The 17,758-nt window shown below is 40.0% G+C and overlaps 1 protein-coding gene across 1 annotated transcript in view; it reads left to right on the top strand.

Annotated features, from left to right (window-relative positions):
• The window catches only part of HMGCLL1 (3-hydroxy-3-methylglutaryl-CoA lyase like 1), a 107,641-nt gene that overhangs the window by 66,372 nt on the left and 23,511 nt on the right, over positions 1-17,758 (top strand). Inside the window, exon 7 of the mRNA XM_077811589.1 lies at positions 4,188-4,376. Coding sequence (XP_077667715.1) covers positions 4,188-4,376 — 189 coding nt within the window. The remainder of the gene's footprint in view (positions 1-4,187; positions 4,377-17,758) is intronic.

Below are 17,758 nucleotides of genomic sequence, written 5' to 3'. Positions count from 1 at the left end.
ATCCCATAAACCTGTACTCATATAAGTATTCCGAATTGTACCTTAGAATCATAGAATATCAGGGTTGGAAGGGACCTCAGGAGGTCAACTAGTCCAACCCCCTGCTCAAAGCAGGCCCAATCCCCAATTTTTGCCCCAGATCCCTAAATGGCCCCCTCAGGGATTGAACTCACAACCTTGGGTTTAGCAGGCCAATGCTCAAACCACTGAGCTATCCCTCCCCCCAAGTCCCATTCAATGTCTTCTTCAATAGCCATACACCAATGAGCACATTGTGAGTGATCAAAATAAAGTAGCGTCTTAAAGTAACTAATTTAGGCTCTGATCCAGCACATATGTCACTAGAAGCAGTGAGCAGCCTGTGTGGGTGGCACATAGGCACATCTGTTTATGTAATTTGCTGGGTCAGAGCTGTCACAGTTACGGGGCTAAATGCTCAGCTTATACCTCCTGATTTCTTTGAGCACACCCCTCCCCCCAGGCCTCAGTTTCTCAGGATGGAGTCCCGTTATTCTCCCATTCTCAGAACGGACCCTGGATTAGTCTTTTGTGTCTCAACATGATTTATCTCAGCGGATCTGACTTTATGTTCTGACCCTGCAATTCTGTTCCCTCTAGGAGCAATAACAGTGGTACGAAGCCCTTTTAAAGCAAAGTATTATTGATCAGAATGAAAACATTTCAGAGAACATCAGATCTTAAAATAATAAAACAGGCAAAATGCATGTCTAGCTTACCAGATTTCTAACCATCTTCTAGTCATAGTCTGTTTCCTTAACTCACAAGCCATTTCTCTCTCCCTCTGGGTAAGGGCTACTCATGTGGGTAAGTATTTGCAGGATTGGGCCATCAATTCCTATTTCAGTCCACCTTTAGCACCAAGACACTATTTGGACTGGAATAACCTAGTAAAATAGTCTGGGTAGCGTAGAAAAAGGTTTTACTTTGATAATGTTGATGAAGTTGCTCCTCTTGAATATAAAACCCCCCACATTGCTAACATACTGGCTTGGTAATTCCCGAATTCCTAGAATTTTGAAGAATGTAATTCATCAGTTTTGTCCCAGAATATTAGGATGCAAATAGTTGTATGACAGTGTGAAAGTACTCGCCTACCCATCTTTCCAATCCATGAGGTTTATCTGTAGTTAAAAGAAAAAAATTGTTTTTTTTTTCAAAATTCAATTTAAGAATTTAACTTTTGATCATAGCAAGGTAATAAAGTTAAAGTCCAGAAGGGACCACCATATCAACTAGTCTTACCTCCTGTATGTCACGGGCCACCAACACCATCTAGCACCCACACACTACACTCAACAACCAAAATTAGACCAAAACATTACAGGCCAAAGGAGCCTAACCTTTCATGTGTCCAAGGCAGAAAATAGGAGGGACTGAGGTGCACCAGTGCCTGAGATCCCTGCATGGCAGAGAATTAAGTGAGATTACCTAATTAACCCAGCAAGTGACATGCACCGCACACTGTAGAGGAAGGTGAAAAACATCCAGTCACTGCCAATCGGACCTAGGGGAAAATTCCTTCCCAGCTCTACATACAGTTAGACCGTGAGCATGTGAGCAAGGACCAAACAGCTGAGTATGTGAGAGAGAGCGAATGCTGGGTGTCACCTCAGAGCATTGGTCTGCCCCATCCAGTGTCCCATCTCTAGCTGTGTCCATCTTTGATGCTTCAGAGAAAGGAGACCCAAATAAATAAAAACTAGAATACAGTTTGTAGAAAAATCCCTTCCTGATTCCTCTAGGGGACCACCTGAAGCCCTGAAGAATGAGCTTTGGGAATATCAGACGTAAACCAGAAGGGACTGCCAGGGCTGCCGACCCCTGTCCTGCCCCCATCATCACAAGCAACCCCCTCATATAATCCCACTCCGAAATGTGCCCAGCTTTCTTAAAACTAATTAAGTTGTTTACCCCCACAACTCCTATTGGGAGGCTGTTCCAGAACCTCACCTTTCTGATAGTTAGAAAGGTGTGTGAGGGCACTCAGTTGATGAGGAGAGGAACAGGAGCAGAGCAGAATTTTTTTCCTCTTCTACCTGACCCTTTTGGGCTCTCTCTTTGGGAGAAAGGGGGACTCAAAGACCCAGCAGTTGATGGAAGGAAGGTGGTTTCCAGCAGCTTATAGGGGAAGCGAGGGATAGAGATGCCTCTGCTCTTCTTGTCATCCTGAAAGTGCACCTCCAGACAATATCTTCAGCAGATAGTTAAAAAGACAGTCCAGAAAAAAAAGATGCAATCTAATATTTTAAACTCATGTTGAAATTAAAAAAGAAAAACAAAAACAGATTGAGGTTTATGAGCAGAAGTCCTCACAGAGTAACGGTACCATTCTTGAAGCTATGGTCTATTCAGGCACCTGCAGTGTGTTTGACTTGCAGCAAGACATGGGCCTTCCTTACACCAAGGTGCTTACAATGTAATGAATGTCCTTTTATTTTAATTTAATTTAATTTAATTTTATATTAAGTGTGTGAGAAATGTATTTTGATTTGAACCTGGATCTTGGATCTGAAAGCAAGAATGGTTTTACTACATTTGCCATAGTCATAGCACTCATATCCGCCTTACAAGCTTTGAACAGAACAATTCAATCCACTTGAGTCCTTTTTCATCTGTTCTTTGAATTGAGCAAATAACAGCATTGCACCAGTACTTCCGGGACTGGTGGCAAAGCATTTTGTCAACCTCCTTTAACATATATATAGCAATCCGGCTGACGATGTCCTGGAATTGCTTTAACAGTACCATGCAATACAAATGAAACTACCTTGCAAAGCAGTGTATTTTTATTTCTGTAATAGTAGATTTGCGGACTGGGATTCTGTTGCTGCAGGGTGTCCTTTTCAGTATGTTTGAAGCACAGGTGGAAATGCTGCAAGAAATAAACCTGTTCAGCAACTGAAAATAAGTTTTTAGACCATTTCCTAACAAATTCAAAGAGACTGTGATGGTAGTTGGAAATGCCTCCTAATAAAAAGTATGGGCTCAATCCTGCAATCCCTTATTTGCACTAAATTACTCATATGAGTAGTTCTAGTGAAGTTTACGGTACTGCTCTCATGAATAAGAACTATTCAGGAGAGTAAAGGTTTATAAAATTGAGTTGTATGTTAGGAGTAAAGGAACCTTGTAGACTTTTAATTGTGTTACAGTTTTGAATTTTTTTTCACTATAATTTTTTTATTAGTGTCCAGTTTTCTAAAAATCAAGCAATCTAGGGACTAAAATTCCTTTGGTTTTCATTAGACCTTTGATTTCTAAGGAAAGAAAAATCAGGCCTCTAGTTAGCACACTCAGTCTGCTTGTTCCTGTGAAATGTGCAAACCTAAAGGCAAGTCTTTACTAAAAAGATACACAGGGAAGACAGATCAGCTGGGGAATTCGCAGGTATGGCTGTCCCTAGGGGGGTGCGGGGCCCGGGACATAGACATCAAGTTTCTACCTGCGGGGTGGTGCTCCCCCTGGCTCCGCCCAAGCCCTGTCCCGACTCCACCCCTTCCTCCAAAGCGCCACCCCCACCCTGCCTCTTCACATCCCTGCCCTGCCCCCACCCCGCCTTTTCCCGCCCCTTCTCAGCCCAGTTCCACCCCCTTCCCTGAGCGTGCTATGCCCTTGCTCCTGTCCCCTCCCCCTCAGCGCCTCCAGATGCGGCAAAACAGCTGATCAGTAGTAAGTGCTGGGAGGGAGGGGGAAGCGCTGATTGGCGGGTCCCGCCAGCAGGCAGGAAGCACTGCGGGGAGGGGAAGGCTGGTAGGGGGGCTCCTCCTCCTCCCTGCCCGCCCCTCGCCTCAGCTCCCCACTCATCTTCTCACAAAGTGCGGGGGCCCCCAAAGTGCAGGGCCCAGGGTGGTCGCCCCAATTTGCTGTACCCTAGGGGCAGCTCTGTCCCCAGGGAAGTGGGTAACTTTGGGGAAGGGTTTGGGGGGTTAATCCATAAACATAAAAAAATCTTGATTCTTTTGGGTGTAATGGGAGAATGAGGGAGAGCGTTGTGACTTGATGAATTTAGCTTGGAGATTATTCCATGCATGGGCACTGCCTATGAAGAGGAGAGGAACAGTGTGTTTTACTTAGATGGCAATCATTTTTTACCATATATTCTAAGTATTATTTTTTGCTCTGGTTACGTCTCATCATTTTAGAATGCTTTTCTGTTTTCTAATTAGGTGTCAAAACAGCTGTATAGCATGGGCTGCTATGAGATCTCTCTGGGGGACACAATTGGTGTGGGGACCCCAGGCAGCATGAAGAGAATGTTGGAAGCTGTTATGAAGGAAATTCCAGTGAGTGCTCTTGCTGTTCACTGCCATGACACGTATGGCCAGGCTTTAGCCAATATCCTCACAGCCATACAGGTAATTCAGACTCTCTTTACAGATATTGTAAGTAATATTTGCACTTTAATTCATTTGCTAAACTTCTATGAAGTAAGTGCCAGTTACTTTCTGCATTTTCTATAGTTATTACTATTTTTGCACATGCTAAGGGTACCTCAGAACCCTGATTGTGTCATTTCATAAACCAGTAGAGACAGAAGGTGGGTGAGGTAATATCTTTTGTTGGACTGACTTCTACTGGTGAGAGAGACAAGCTTTTGAGCCACAGAGAGCTCTTCTTCAGGTCTGGGAAGGGTCATTCGAGCATCACAGGTAAATGCAAGGTGGAACGGATTGTTTAATGTAAGTAGTTAGCACATATTCTAAGGGATCATTGTTGTAATAAACTATAAATCCAGTGTCTGGAACAGCCTCCCAGTAATAGCCCACTTTAATTGATTTGTCTCGTAAGAGTTGGTAAGGCAACCCCCATCTTTTCATGGTGTGTGTGTGTGTCTACCTACTGTATTTTCTACTCCATGCATCTGATGAAGTGGGTTTTATCCCATGAAAGCTTATGCCCAAATAAATTTGTTAGTCATTAGTTAGACACGGCTACAACTGCATTGCATGTTTCATAAGCCATTATCAGTTATATATCCTTATTCACTTAATGTCTTCAATGCCACACAAAATAAACACACCAAGACACAGTTGTGGTGATACTATGTGGCTTTGGTTTTAGTGGAAAACAAGAATATAAATTAAATATTAATTAGCCCTCAGGTACCACTTTGTTGGAAGCATGTTGTCTGTCCACAGGTTACCAAAGTGACTGACTGTCTAGCACCATCTAATTTAGAAAGTGCCTCAATATCAAATAGAATGATGTATGATTACTCCTTCGGTGAATGGATTTTGAGTTTTCATACCAGCCATAACAACTTATTTTGAACTGCTCACATGGCATTAACCTAAGGCTTGTTGGTTATCTATTCCACACAGGTAGTAAATATTTTGGATTATTCTTCCACTGTTAACTTGGCTTTGGTGTTCTCTTTCTATTACCTATTTATGTACATGGAGATAGTAAAACAAGTTAAATCAAACACCTTTCTAACATGTTTAGTTCCCTTTCAAATGTGATTTTAGTTGGCAAAAAGACTTGTGTTTTTAAAAAATTGTTCCCCTTCTATACTAATAATTTTGGATAATAGATATATTGGCTTCTTCAAGAAACCTTCTGTACTAATCACTTGTTTTCATTCTACTGTAATTTTGTAAAATATTTTTGGGGCAAAACATTTTCATATTTAGACTCATTCTAAAGGAGAATTTTTTTAAAAGCTTGAAGAAATACAACTTGTTTATGTAATATGGGCTTGTGAAAAATTATCATTTTTTGTTGAGTTTGTCTTTTATTTCTGCTCTTATAATTGAAACATGGTTGTTTTTAAAAGCTCAAAAAGAGTAGCAGGGAAATGTTTCAATAGGGGCATCTTTCCCATCTTCAGGCCTTGGAGTAGCACATTGCACAGTAAGGTTATGCATCCAAGTTAAGAAGGTTTAAACTTTTGCTTATGGTATCCAAAGCTCATCAACACCCACTTTTGCTGTTGCAAACATAGCTATGTCTCCTGGTAGAAATAAATGGTATGACAGGGTCAGGCCAGATGGCTACAAGAGAGTGGTCGAAGGTAGATACATTAGTTCTAGGTTAAGCAGGTCCCTTTTCCCTGGATAAGATAACAGGTTCTATCCAGAACACTCAGGAACTTTCTAGAACTAATTAAGGCAGGCAGGCTAATTAGGACACCTGTAGCTAATTGGGAAGCTGCTAGAATTAATTAAGGCTAATCAGGACACCTGGTTTAAAAAGGCTGTCACTCCAGTTGGTGAGGTATGTGGGTAAGGAGCTGGGAGTGAGAGGACATGCTGCTGGAGGACTGAGGAGTATAAGTGTTAACAGACATCAGGAGGAAGGTCCTGTGGTGAGGACAAAGAAGGTGTTGGGAGGAGACCAAGAGGAAGTAGCCCAGGGAATTGTAGCTGTTGCGTAGCTGTTCCAGAAGGAACTCTAGACAGCTGCAGTCCATAGGGCCCTGGGCTGGAACCTGGGGTAGAGGGCGGGCCTGGGTTCCCCCAAACCTCCCAACTCCTCACCCAACACAGGAACTTCCACCAGAGGGGAAGGTGTCTGAGCTGGTCCCCGACCAACATGGTGGATCAGCAGAAACTGCGGGAATTGTTCTTACTCTTTTTTCCCCATGCTGGCCAGTGATGAGGTTATCTGAATGAATGGCAGATTTGAGCCACGAAAGTGGCCAAACTGAGGGCTGCTGTGAATCTCTGAGGTGAGCAAAATCTGCCAATAAGTGCAGGACCCACCAAGGTAGAGGAGGAACTTTGTCACAATGGATAATTTCACAAAAAACTGTAAAACCCTTGAGCATGGGAGTTCTCCATAAAAATTCACAGAGAATCGTCTTTCAAATCTCTCCTTAAAATTCATTGGTCTTATGATGCCTACAAAACACTGAACAATGACTAGGCAGCTGATGTATTAAAACTGCTACTTAATGACCAAATTTGTTTTGCTGTTACCTGGTCCTCCCTACCCACCTTTGTTTGTTTTCTCTTTTGGTTGTCTTTTGTCATACGCTAAGATAGTAATTTCTTTGCGGTAGGGATTGCCTTTTTATGATGTGTGTAGTGTGCCCAGCTCCACAGGTCCTAATCCCTGATTGGGGTTTCTAGGTTCTACCATGATACAAATAGTAAAAAAAAAAAGGAAAAGTGAAAACAGATTATCTCACTGATCTTGAATCAGCCTGAGCTTGTCTGATCTTCAGTACTAAATAAGTTTGTACCTAATTTGTAGTTGAGTAACTTTAGTGATTAAAAACACACATAATTTCATTTTGAAACACGCTATATGGTACATATTTTTTTCCTGGTGGACAAAGGATAGTGCTCTGGGATATTATATGGGTGGCTGCAGTTTAATTCTTGCTCTTGTCATTGAATAAAATAAATTCAGTCACTACCTTGCAGCTGTACGGATATTGACACATTATTTTGTATATACCAGATTGCAGTTGCTGTTTGTAATAGAACCTAATTCTGTAGTTTTGAGTACAGTTTTCTTCCAGATATATTTATTTATTTTTCATATTCCTATTTGGAAGAGTTTTTGCTTGTGGGAAGCAGGTCAGATGAAACATTTGTCTTTCAGACAAGTGAGTTATTAAGGCATTTTTTAGGTGAGTTCTAGTTTGGAAAGACAGCGTTAAAGACCAAATTTTGTACACTCATCCCCTCTGCAGAAGTTCATAGAATCATGGAATATCAGGGTTGGAAGGGACCCCTGAAGGTCATCTAGTCCAACCCCCTGCTCGAAGCAGGACCAATTCCCAGTTAAATCATCCCAGCCAGGGCTTTGTCAAGCCTGACCTTAAAAACCTCTAAGGAAGGAGATTCTACCACCTCCCTAGGTAACGCATTCCAGTGTTTCACCACCCTCTTAGTGAAAAAGTTTTTCCTAATATCCAATCTAAACCTCCCCCACTGCAGATCACTGCAGATGCCAGGGTAGAGACAGGTCTTACAGTGCTAGGAGATAAGGTGTGTGGCGTCTGCTATAGCCAGTGATGAGCTGCCAAAAGGTGAAGAACTGGTTCCTTCACTCGTTCCGGGTCTTCAGCAGCACTGATGGACCTGCCGCCAAAGTGCCGCCGAAGACCCGGAGTGCCGCTGGGTGAGTAAAAATTGCCTAAAGTTAACCATGTGCTTAAGTGTTTTCTTGTTACAGCATTCAAAAGCTTTCTAGCTGTCTCACAGCACACTGTCTGGTTCCTTGTATTCTTTAACGATTGGTTTTAAACTAGCTTCAAAATTTAACAACCGGTTCGCGCAAACCGGCTCCAGCTCACCACTGGCTGTAGCACTATTTACATGGAAGAATGGTGTGCATTGGCTAGTGGCTCCTTCATCCCCATCATCCCATAAATCCCCCACCACAAATGCTCCTTCCATGCTAATTTGCATGTACACCATGGTAGCTCAGCTCTGTGATGTGGCCCACTGTCCAGGTTCTCCATGGATTGTGATTTCCTTTGCCTTCTCTCTTCACTTGCATCAGTTCTGCAGCCTTTCAGGGGCGTAGAGACCAGGATCTGGGCCTGTGTGACATATTGGCCTCTCTATGAAGTACAGTGTGGGTGTAGTATTATGCAATGGAATTAATTAGAAAAAAAAAAAAAAAAAACCTGTTGAGCAGCAAATTCCACTCCTTCTGAGTCACTGCATACTAAAACCCCAGACTAAGAACTATTGTATTTCCTAAAAACCAATAAATGACAGCAGGGAAGCCACAGATCATTCTACACTAATTTAGTCAGTGCTTGGATGTGAGCTCTCTTGTAACTCATACGTGGAGCAGGAAGAGGTGTTGGTGATTTCAGAAGTAATTTTTTGTACCAATCTCATTATGTCATGCAAGTTTATACAATTCCAGGATATCTTCTTTTGGATGGGGTTGAACCAAAATACTATAGGACTGACAGGATGAATGTGCATAAGAAATTAGCGGGGAAGTAGCCTTACCATTTAAGTAGTGGGTTTTATGTGTGTTATTTTAACAAAAGGGTAGGTAGTGATAGATGACAGAAATTAGGCAATCTTTAAAAGGTATTTATTTTTTTAAGTTGAGGGGAATAATAAAGATGAAAAGCATTGACTAGAAAGATATTTCTTTTTTAAAAGATTTTTCTGTATAAATGTAAAGAACATATGAAGCAATATGTCAAAAGAATTAATAAAAGATTTTAAATAGACTGACTGACTAGCTGAAACTTGGCTGAAGGAGGAAATTAAAATATCAGAATATAGACTGTATAGAAGTGACAAGCTCAGCAAGACTGTATGGGGTGTGGCTACTTTGTTAGGCAAATACAATATTTTTGAGTAAAATTATGTATGTAGGCTGGATAATGTGATAAAGAGAAAATTTAGCTGAAAGAAACAGTGAAACATATTTATAGGAAACTATTATCAACCTCTAAGGGAGAATAAAAAGATCAGGAAATTTCTGTGTAGGAGAGGTCCAATAAAGTTAGAACACTGATTGCTGGTGATTTTAGTTACCTTGAAATTGACTTGCATAGGATTTGAAGAAGACTAAGACAGGGAGTGTGTTTTTATACACATAGCACAGTACTGTAAACCCACTTAAATAAACTTAAGGGTAAATAAGTAAACACTTTTCAACATATTGGAAATGAATATATTGGGTATGGGGAAATGCTAAATGCTTGATTTATGCATTAATAATTTGAACTAAATAGGGATTTGATCCTGTAAATTCACACTTGGGTGAATAATGAATGGCTGCATGAGTTAATCTTTTTGACACCATTTTGAGTATGTTTAAAAATAAAACTGTAGTCACTCATTTTCAAATAACTAACATTGATAAATGTGTTCCTCTGCTGAAGATGACTGAAAGAAGCAGCCAAAACAACAAAAAAGAGGTAGACCTAAAACCCTTGAATTTTGATGGAATGTGGAAGAAAGGGAAGATAATTTTTTACAATGAAAAGTAGACTAGAAAATCCACTTATGCAAGGCTGGTATTCTGCACTGGAATCTGCAGGCTTGGATCCTTGCATGTAGTTGTGTAAAAAGCTGCATGAGCCATGCTAGTAGATCTGAATGCATGATTACAGTTAGTGGGGAGGAGTGGAGGTGGATGGACTAAAGCATATATATATGTAGGATTGACCGAATTCAACTGTTACTTTTTTATAATTGTTGGACAATATCAATGCTTATTTTAACGATTTATTATCTATTGATTTTTTTAAAAAAATATTCACAATTATGCAAAATTATGGGTTTTAAGCATTTAAACATTTTTATCTATTTAAATGTTTGCAGCTGTGGGAAATTTGGGGAGGCTAGATAATGGGGGACTAACAAAATAACTATTTAATGGCAGTAGATGTCAAGATTCAACATCATATGTCAAAATATAAATAATTAAATATTTTAAATCAAACTAAGTTTTCAAGAAGCATTCTTCTTTCTTTGCCTATCTGTACATTTTTGATTATCATCAATGGAAATATTTTTTTCTGTTTGTGTATGTGTGTGGTGAAATTGACCTCTAATGACATTTACCAATAAAAATCGAATCCTTCCAAGTTTCTCTCTCTCACTCTCTCTCTCTCTCCCTCTCTGTATGTATATATGTAGGCCTCACAATACATTTTCTCTTTACCTTTTCTTGTATTTTGTGTTTGTCAATTGATGGTTTGTGTTTTTAATGAATTGTATATGTGAGTTCATAAATTTATTCTCTTAAATCTATTTAAAAAAATCAATGCTATATATATTTTTAAAAGTAGATCTTTAAGAAACTCACAGTTGTCCTAGGTTCATGTGAACACTTCCTTTATTTTTAGTTTTCATGAGTTTCACGCCTCCTGGATTTTTTTTCCCCTCTGAGTTTCAGATACACAATCCACATTAAAGCCAGCAGGTTTTTCCTGGTTTTGTGTTAAAATCATGAAACCACAAATTTTGCATTATTTCAATGCAAAACTTTACATGGTATCTGTAAACTTTGCCTGTGTTTCCTTGAAAGGGTTCATGATGCAAAGTGAAATCTTTCAAACCAGGTGAGTTTGTTGCAAACTTATCACACAACTTTAAAAGGAAAGCATTGTAAGACACTACATATACAAAATACAGAGTAAAATTAAAAGTTTTGGTCCCAGTTACCAGTGTCATCCATGTCCCAATTTACTTGAGGGATTGCATCACTCTGTGTCATGATGACATCCCACAACAGCGGTTTGGTCAGAACATAAAAGAAAATGAAACACTGACACTGGGATGGATTCAAAAGTGGAAGGCTCTGGCTTCATTAATATTTATCTTTAATGGAGAGCTAACCCCACAAAATACCAGAGGTTTGTGGTCCAGTATGGTGTTAAATGGCCTCCATGCCAAATAACCAGTATTCAGGTTTGGCTCTCTTTAGCTCCGGGAATCAGTCCACCTCTAATCTTCTCCCTCTCCCTCTGAGTTTGAAAGTGGTAGGGGCTGGGGTGAGGGTGAGGGTAGACATGAAGGATAAATTCTGCAAAGACTTAAATTCTCTCCTCCTTCCTTCAGGCTGATAGGGCCCAACAGTCGTCTACCAGCTCTCATGTTCACCTCCAGGAGTTGCCCCCCCGAACTTCTCATCTGTACTGGACACTAGGCACAAGTTGCAATGAAATTACAAACTCACTTACATTTACAGGTTTTATAAACTGTCTTTACTCCTTATTAACCTTAAACTGGGCCTCCAGGATGTTGGAAGGAAGCCAAAAAACTTTGTCAATCTTCCTCGGAAGGAAAAATGTTCCTGATCCCCAAAACAGGCAATGAGTGAGTCCTCGAGAGGGCAGAGGGCAACGTTTCTCACAATGCTGTAGGGGGGAAAGACATTTTTATAGGTAGGTAGCTGCCTAAATTCCTGTTTGAATGATAAACTTAATGCAGGGATTAGGCAGCCTGGAGCCTTGTATAAGCATCTTTTAAAATTATTAAATGTTAAAAAGCAAAAATAATTAGAGTAGGTTTAGTGAAACTATTGGCATTATGTTACACATAGGTTCTTACGCCAGCAGGGAGGCATTATACCCAATGCATGAGGCTCAAGCAGTCATAAGAAATGGCTTCAATTTCTGGCTCTGCCACTGACTTTCTGTGTGGCCATTGGCAAATTACTTCTCCGTTACGCCCTGTGTAAAATAGAGTTGATACTCATCTTCCTTGTAAAATGCCATTAAATCTATGGATGGAGAGCGCTGTACAGGTGCTAATTGTTATTATTAGTGCAGTACCGATTCAAAGGCTATTTTCAATGCATAATGTGGAAACTATAGGGACAAACTTTTCTGAAACTTAGGAGGTGTGGTTTTTTGAATAAATGTAATTTTATGATGAAAAGAGGAAAGAATGAGAGGAGGAAGGGCAATAAAAAGCAACAGAACTATTAAGTTGTGTAAACATGCCAAGTGACCTAATTATTGTCACTCTTGCCCTCCTTTCCCGTCCACATTCTTGTTTGTTTCTGACCTTCACCAGTGTTGTGTTGAATGTAAGTTGTACAATTTTGGGGGGGAGGGTGGCTTGTCTTGTAAAGTATCTAGCATATTTTAGGGTGCTTGAAAAAATACAATAGTATACCTGCTTTGGGAAAATAAGTATAGAAGATGGACAGGTTGTAATTGCCCGTGTTACAATTCCACTTTGTTCAGTAAACTACTATTTAAAAAGGAAAAGCACAGCTTGATTAAGAATAGCCAATATGGGATTCAGGAAGGGATGGTCATGCTTCACTATTTCACTGGAATTCTTTGAGATGGTTACTGCCAAAGCAGACAAAGGATATGTAGTGGCCATCGTATGCTTTGATTTTTCAGAAAACAGTTTACAGTGTTCTTTACTGGAAGTCAATGTTAAGGCGTGGAAACATGTAATAAGTGGAAAGTTGGCTAAATGGCAGGAAACAAATGGGAGTTGTAAAATGGAATTTTTTCAAGCTGAAAAGAACATACCAGCAGGGTAGTGGAGGGCTCCGTCTGTGGATCCCAGGTTTTATTACTTAAACAAATGACTTACAGTACCATTGATGCTGGTATGGAGGATAAGTTTTCCAATTTTTTAGCTATTAAACTGTGAATAATTATAATGAGAAATGAGAGAGTTGGACACTTACGTACATAGATGGCTAATATTCTACAGTATGCCAAATAAAACCAATTTTGGAGCAAAAACATAAGAATAGGAACATATGCCATTTTAGGATCAGTAAAAGACCATTCAGTCCAACATTCTTGTCATGTAAAACTTGTATCTCACCCCCACCTTTCTGCTTTTTAGCTTTCTTCTCCAGGAAATGATCTAGCATAGGTACCTTGTAAGGCCCAGCCTAATTTTGAAATTGCCTTTAAGAATCAGCTTAAGAAGGATATAGTTTATGAACACAGACTATGCCTTTACCTTTTCTGTTAGCAGACTGAAGAGGTAATTAGCAAGATAGCAGCATTTCTCAGAGAACATGAAGGAAACAACTTCTTTTCCTTGCGGCAATTATATAATAAGCTAGGAGTTTATTTGGTTTAGAGACTTGAGCTGAAAGAAATAAGTAACATGAGACAGGAAAAGCATCCTTGAGATTGCTTAACACCAGCAGTTAACTAAGCAAAGAAGAGTAAAGACTACCGTACAACCAGTGAAAGTGGAAACTGAGAGAAAAACAGACAAAGCAGATGAGAAATGGCAGGTGAACTGTGAAATGAAGAAAAGGTTCCAAATCGTAAGGTTCCAGTGAAGAAAACCAAAAAGAGGGGGTGGAGTGCAGGAAACCAGAAAACCACTGGTATCAGGAGACCTAGTAATACCTAACCAGGCAGCTACTTTTATAAGTGAAAAAACCCACACTAAAGCAATGAGCAAAGCAGACTTAATTATGGAAAAGTCTGGGAAATATGGAAAACACAGGTGTTCATATTCACAATAGTAGAGATGTTTGCAACCTTTCCCCTGCTATTTGTGTCTTGTTCTTTTTTGTAGGAACTACTTTTTAAAATGGAAGAATATGTTGCCACAAAACTCTGTAAAGAAAGAGAAAGAGCCTTTCACCTGTTTGTTTGTTTTTGTTTTTAAATAAAATCTGTGATTATAGCAATAAGCCACTGCAGGTATGTATTAGTAGGCAATTGGTGCTCTTCTCAAGTGGTCAAAGCACTCAGCCTTTGGCCCCTGTGCTTCTGAGCATACTAATAACCTTCTAATACACACATCCATTGCTTATTGCTATAAGCAAAAAACGTATCCCTAAAACTAATTATGTAGATTCAGAGAGGTTAAACTGTGAGCTCTTCAGGGCAGGGTTATTTATTTATATTAAAGTAGCCTCCAGAGATCTGAACTGAGACTGAAGCCCTATTGTACATACACATAGCAAGATGCAACCCCCTCCTTTCCCCCCCCAAAGAACATGCAATTTAAATAACATGCTTCTGGTTCAGTGCCCAGCACCTTGTTAGCACTTAAAAAGTAATAACAAGCCCTTTTTCTTCCAACGCCACCCACAGTTTGATGATCGTATCTCAGAAGTTCGGAGCCCTGGCAGTTACTGAGCCAACAGACCTGCTGACTAGATCTGTTTCAGTGTACTATTCAGACAAAGGGATTCTGCAGCCATTATGGATTATCCTGATCTTCAAATTCCCCTCACTAGACTTTACTTTGAGCTGGAGGCAGAACTGCAACTCTCTTTGGCTTAAGTTCAAACCTCAACAGTTTGTCTCATTCTAGAATTTCTCATTCTAATATATGAGAAACACACACACACACACACACACACACACACACACACACACACACACACACACACACACACACACACACACACACACACACACACACACACACAGAGAGAGAGAGAGAGAGAATGCACCCAGGGGAATTACAGTGGCAACTGGGAGGTCAAATCTGCAGTGTTTAGGGGATTTAAAGGCTAGAGGTCAAATACCTCCCTGCTGTAATTTCACTGAAGTCAACAGATTTACACAAAGGATGAATTTGGCTCTTTTCTCTCTTAGTTTCCTCCATATCTAGTTAAATTGTTTTCTCCTGGAATTAAATTTTTATTGTACCCACCCTTGTTCCATATTAAATATCTACTCTTTCCCTACTGTGAATTTCCCATGCATTAAGTGCCATCAAGTAGCATGTCACACATTTTGCAAGGTCTGCCTTTCTGAATTCCAGTATTTTTTTGCTGTTGTTTGGTCAGCAGCCACTTATCAGCATTTAAAACCTGATAATATGTTCACACTCTGCTCCAACTTCATTTATAACTTTCTGGTGTGTTTCCAGTTATTAGATCCAGGACACTCAGGTCATTCTGATCTAATTAGCTTTTCAGCTAATACGTAATTAAGCAATCTTGTACTACTTCCAATAACATGCTTTTTTCTTTCCACCTCATCCAATGAGAAAAACATAAAGAATGAGATAATGTATGTCAAATGATATTTACCTCCCGGTCAGATTATCTTCTGCTACATCCTTTTCTGAGGTACAGATCTGGACAGGTAGCTAGTGAAAGGAACAGAAACCACGGACTCATAGGATTATCAGAGTACAAACCTGTCAACCTTGGTCAGTCCACATTCAAGATTCCTGGCTCCTTATCCCTTTTTCCTCACTCTAGCATTAGCTACATGTGTTGCGAAGTTGCTGGTGAGGCCAATGATTGCACCATTTCCATCTAACGCTTTGTGGGTTCTCTGTTAGGATTCATATGGGCCTTAGAGCAATTTATGTATGTTTTGCCAGCAGGATTTTTGCCTTTTTGAGAGCAACATGCTCCATAGAATACCACATTCTGTGCCTCTTCCTTTCTGCTGGCCACCTCCAATCCCCTTTTGCCTTATATTGCCTCCATCAACATGTAAGTGGAGTGGAGAGGATGCCGGCAACTCCACAGGGAGGTAGGAAATCATACTAAGCAGCTGTCTTTCCCATACATTCATTCCCTCCACTCTATTTTGCATGGCACTTTGTGTGAATTTTCTGTCTTCCAGCATTGTCTTCCTGGTCACTGTTTGGAAGTTGTAATCCCAAGTGCCCACAGCAATGGCCTTTTTAGAGACCTCCTTTTATCATTTCGACTGTATCTTGTTAAACTTGACTATTTAAATGACTAAGAGTCAGTATAATCCAGTTCTGAAGTGCACTAGGCAGTAATCCAGCTCTTTCTCTTCGGGACAGATATTCATTTTTTGGACTAGAAATTAATTACTTCCAAATGCTGAAAATGTAGGAAGCCTTTTAAAAAAGTTGTTCGGGTGCTTATAGAATCAAGTTGATTTGAAAAGTTTTCAGAATGATAACTTAATCACTTCAAAAATATTTAAAAATTAACTGTTTAGTACTTGCAGAAGGTGCCAAAATTAAAAAACTGAAGTTCAATATATACAGAATATTTAAAGGATAGGGCATGGTAGGGTCAGCTTCTCTGCATGCCACTTTGCCATTGAGATTTAACTGGTCTTGCAGAGGTGAAAGGGTACTTGACTGGCTTCTCAATTGAGATTAACAACATGGCTGATGGTAGATTTGGGGACATGTAATTGGACTATTTATTTTACAACTTTTAATCAAGGGCATCTTGGTTAGATTGACCAGGAAGCAGGTGCTTGGGGATATTCTGTGTACTACCAACATACATGTATTTGTTTTATCTTGGGTTTCACTAACTTCCTGAATCAAGTGAACAAAAACGTATTGTTTCTACATATTGTGTATATATTTTTACACACACACACACACACACACACACACACACACACACAAAGTTAAAAGAATATTATTCAGGTTACAAAGTCAAATATTCAAAAGTTAGGAAATGCTGGAATTAAGGTTGTCCATGCATCCTTAATTCAACCCCCTTGTGCATGTGCATTATGATTCAGTCTTTAATTATTTAGTTTTAGATTTAGTAATGGGTTTGTTGGCATCCTTTCTTCTGCAAAAGATGGTGTGATTTGTAGCCTATGATATAGATGGTTTGCAATGTCTCATGTGACTGAATAGTCCAATCCGAGATTTGCATGATCTTTGGCAGTTATTGCAAATGTATGTATTTTTGTTGAGGACTGCTTGCTTCCTACGGGCTCTTTACTCTTCAAGCTGTAGGAGCCAGCTTTTGTCATGGACTTCAATATCCTGATGCAGATGATGGTGCCACTTGTTACGATCACTTGCCAAGATTTCCCATTGGTCAGGATCAATTCCAAATTCCTTCATATCTCGCTTGTGTCTCTATAATGAAGTTTGGGACATCCTGTTGTTGTTGTTCCCTCTGGTATTTCCCCGTATAGCATGTCCTTGGGTATACGTCCATCTTCCAATCTACTCAGATGGCCTAGCGAGCGCAGCCATCTTTGCTTGAGCAGGGCTCTCACACTTGGTAAGTTTGCGCTTTGAAGAACTTCTGTGTTGGTGACTTTGTCCTGCCATTTGGTGTTGAGTATGCGGCATAAACAATATAGGTGGAAACTGTTTAACCTTTTCTCCTGATGAGCATAAGTTGTCCATGTTTCCCCACCATACATGAGAGTGCTGAGGACACAAGCTTGGTACACTAGCATTTTGGTGTTGAGGGTAAGCTTTGAGTTGTTCCATGCTCTTTTAGTTAATCTGCTAAAGATGGTAGCAGCCTTTCCAACACAAAAATTTAGTTCTTCATCGAGTGAGAGGTTGATGGTCACCGTAGAACCTAAATAGCTGAACTTTTGGTCTACTTCTAGCTGGTTTGCATTTAAGGTAATTGAAGGATCTTGTGGAACCCC

The sequence above is a fragment of the Eretmochelys imbricata genome, chromosome 3 (assembly GCF_965152235.1).
Source record: "Eretmochelys imbricata isolate rEreImb1 chromosome 3, rEreImb1.hap1, whole genome shotgun sequence".
NCBI classification, from domain to species: Eukaryota; Metazoa; Chordata; order Testudines; family Cheloniidae; genus Eretmochelys; species Eretmochelys imbricata.
The sequence above is the reverse complement of the archived record's forward strand: the minus strand, read 5'-3'. Positions and strand labels throughout refer to the sequence as shown.